This window comes from Sphaeroforma arctica (genome assembly GCF_001186125.1).
Source record: "Sphaeroforma arctica JP610 unplaced genomic scaffold supercont1.6529, whole genome shotgun sequence".
NCBI lineage: Eukaryota > Ichthyosporea > Ichthyophonida > Sphaeroforma > Sphaeroforma arctica.
This window is the reverse complement of record NW_014034029.1, coordinates 1-1632: the sequence shown is the minus strand read 5'-3', so window position 1 is coordinate 1632 and position 1632 is coordinate 1. Positions and strand designations below refer to the sequence as shown.

Here is a 1632-nt window from a genome sequence, read left to right as displayed (position 1 = left end):
AGTACTTCTAGTGAAAACTATTCAATAAAGAACAGCCAGAGGTACGCCCTGTGTGATCGAGGATATTTAGGCTCTTAACAAGAGGCAGTCCCGATCATTCTTACACAAGCTACCACTGCTAAATCCTAACTGACTAAATTGTATTTTAGTTTAATATAGTTTGAAACCTAATAATTTCCATCGAAGTTTACACATTGGACTGTGACTCCAAAAGCAATCTTATCGATATTCCAAAAGTGGCATATTCGACCGAATGCAGCGGAACGAACTTATCCAAACAGCTACTACCTCCAAAAAGCACACCACGAAAATGTATCTTTCGCGAACAGGTTCCACAACAAGTGGGACCAGTCCTTGAAGCTTCTCGCTCCACCAGAGACAATGCTGGGACAGATAATCGAGCAACTCGACCGACGACTACGCCGAGCAGTCCTCATAATTCCAATTTGGCAGAAGGCCATTTGGTGGCCTCACATCATTCGACATGGCAAAGACCTGACTATCCTAGAGCCGGGCGCGGTGCATTACCCAGTATCGGTAGCCAACGAACTCAAAAGGTTAGTTCCCCCTACGCGTCTATACGGAGCAGTATTGTACGAGTCAAGCGGCAGCGTGCCAATGCCGCGATAGATCGCGCTCGAGTGTGGACACAATTACAGAATTGAGGGTTAGCGCCCGGCACTCAGGAGAACTACCGGATATCGTTCCAGTTCTGGGCCAATTACGCCACTAGGCATAATCTTACCACCACCATTCCGACTCGGTATAATTACCATACGTCAGCACTTCATAAGAGCTGGAGTTGCTGTCGACATAGCCGATAAACATATCCAGTGGCACGCGTTTCGTCGCGGCTTTTCACAAAGTGCAATCAGTATGAGGGTGCCGGACGATATCATCGCCGGTATCATGAGCATCGATATAAAATCGCTGGAGAGCTATCGCTCGGTCACTACCGCTTCTGACGCTGACCGCAGATTCAACAGTTATTTGTTATGAGAGCCTCCTACGCAATCCGGTGTGGACTTTTCAAGTAGTTGTAGAAACAAATACTATTTTGGAATTTTTATATTCTAATAGTATTATAGAATAGAGAGTAGCACCAGTAAAGTCTTCCACTAATTGTGCGTTACTGTTAAAAATTTAACTATTTAACAGTAACCCAGATATTTGTGGTAAGACATTACGGTTCTACTCTACGTTTTTTTCATACTCCTACTTACAATAGGAGTATAAAAGGACGGTGAAGTGGAGACACTTCCTCATCCATATTTCCTTCTGCTCAACCATTTCCATCCATATTACCTTAGATATCACGGAATGGCGATAGGATGTAGTTTGAGAACATACAACAACTGAGCTCCCAAGTACACATATAACTTGTGCACAAATAGTCAATGTATATCTATATGTAATTTATGTAAGTCTATATATATTATATATATATTTGCTGTGACACATGAGTATACAAGAGAATAGTTAAAATCGTTAAAATTCTTGCACAGACGTAGATAGTTCAAGACTATATCACTAAATCCAGACATATTGGATCCGACTCCGATAAGTAAGACTTAGTGAACTATACACAGGAATATAAATATTTATGAGAGCCAAAATAAAAACTATTGTAAA

The 1632-nt window shown here is 41.5% G+C and overlaps 1 protein-coding gene across 1 annotated transcript; it reads left to right on the top strand.

Moving 5' to 3' along the window:
* Positions 1 to 381: 381 nt before the first annotated feature.
* SARC_15670 (hypothetical protein) lies at positions 382 to 557 on the top strand (the record flags this gene model as incomplete). The annotated part of the gene is made up of 1 exon (XM_014290215.1): positions 382 to 557. A coding segment is annotated over one exon (176 nt), but the record flags the coding sequence as incomplete, so codon positions are not given.
* Between the last annotated feature and the right edge of the window lie 1075 nt (positions 558 to 1632).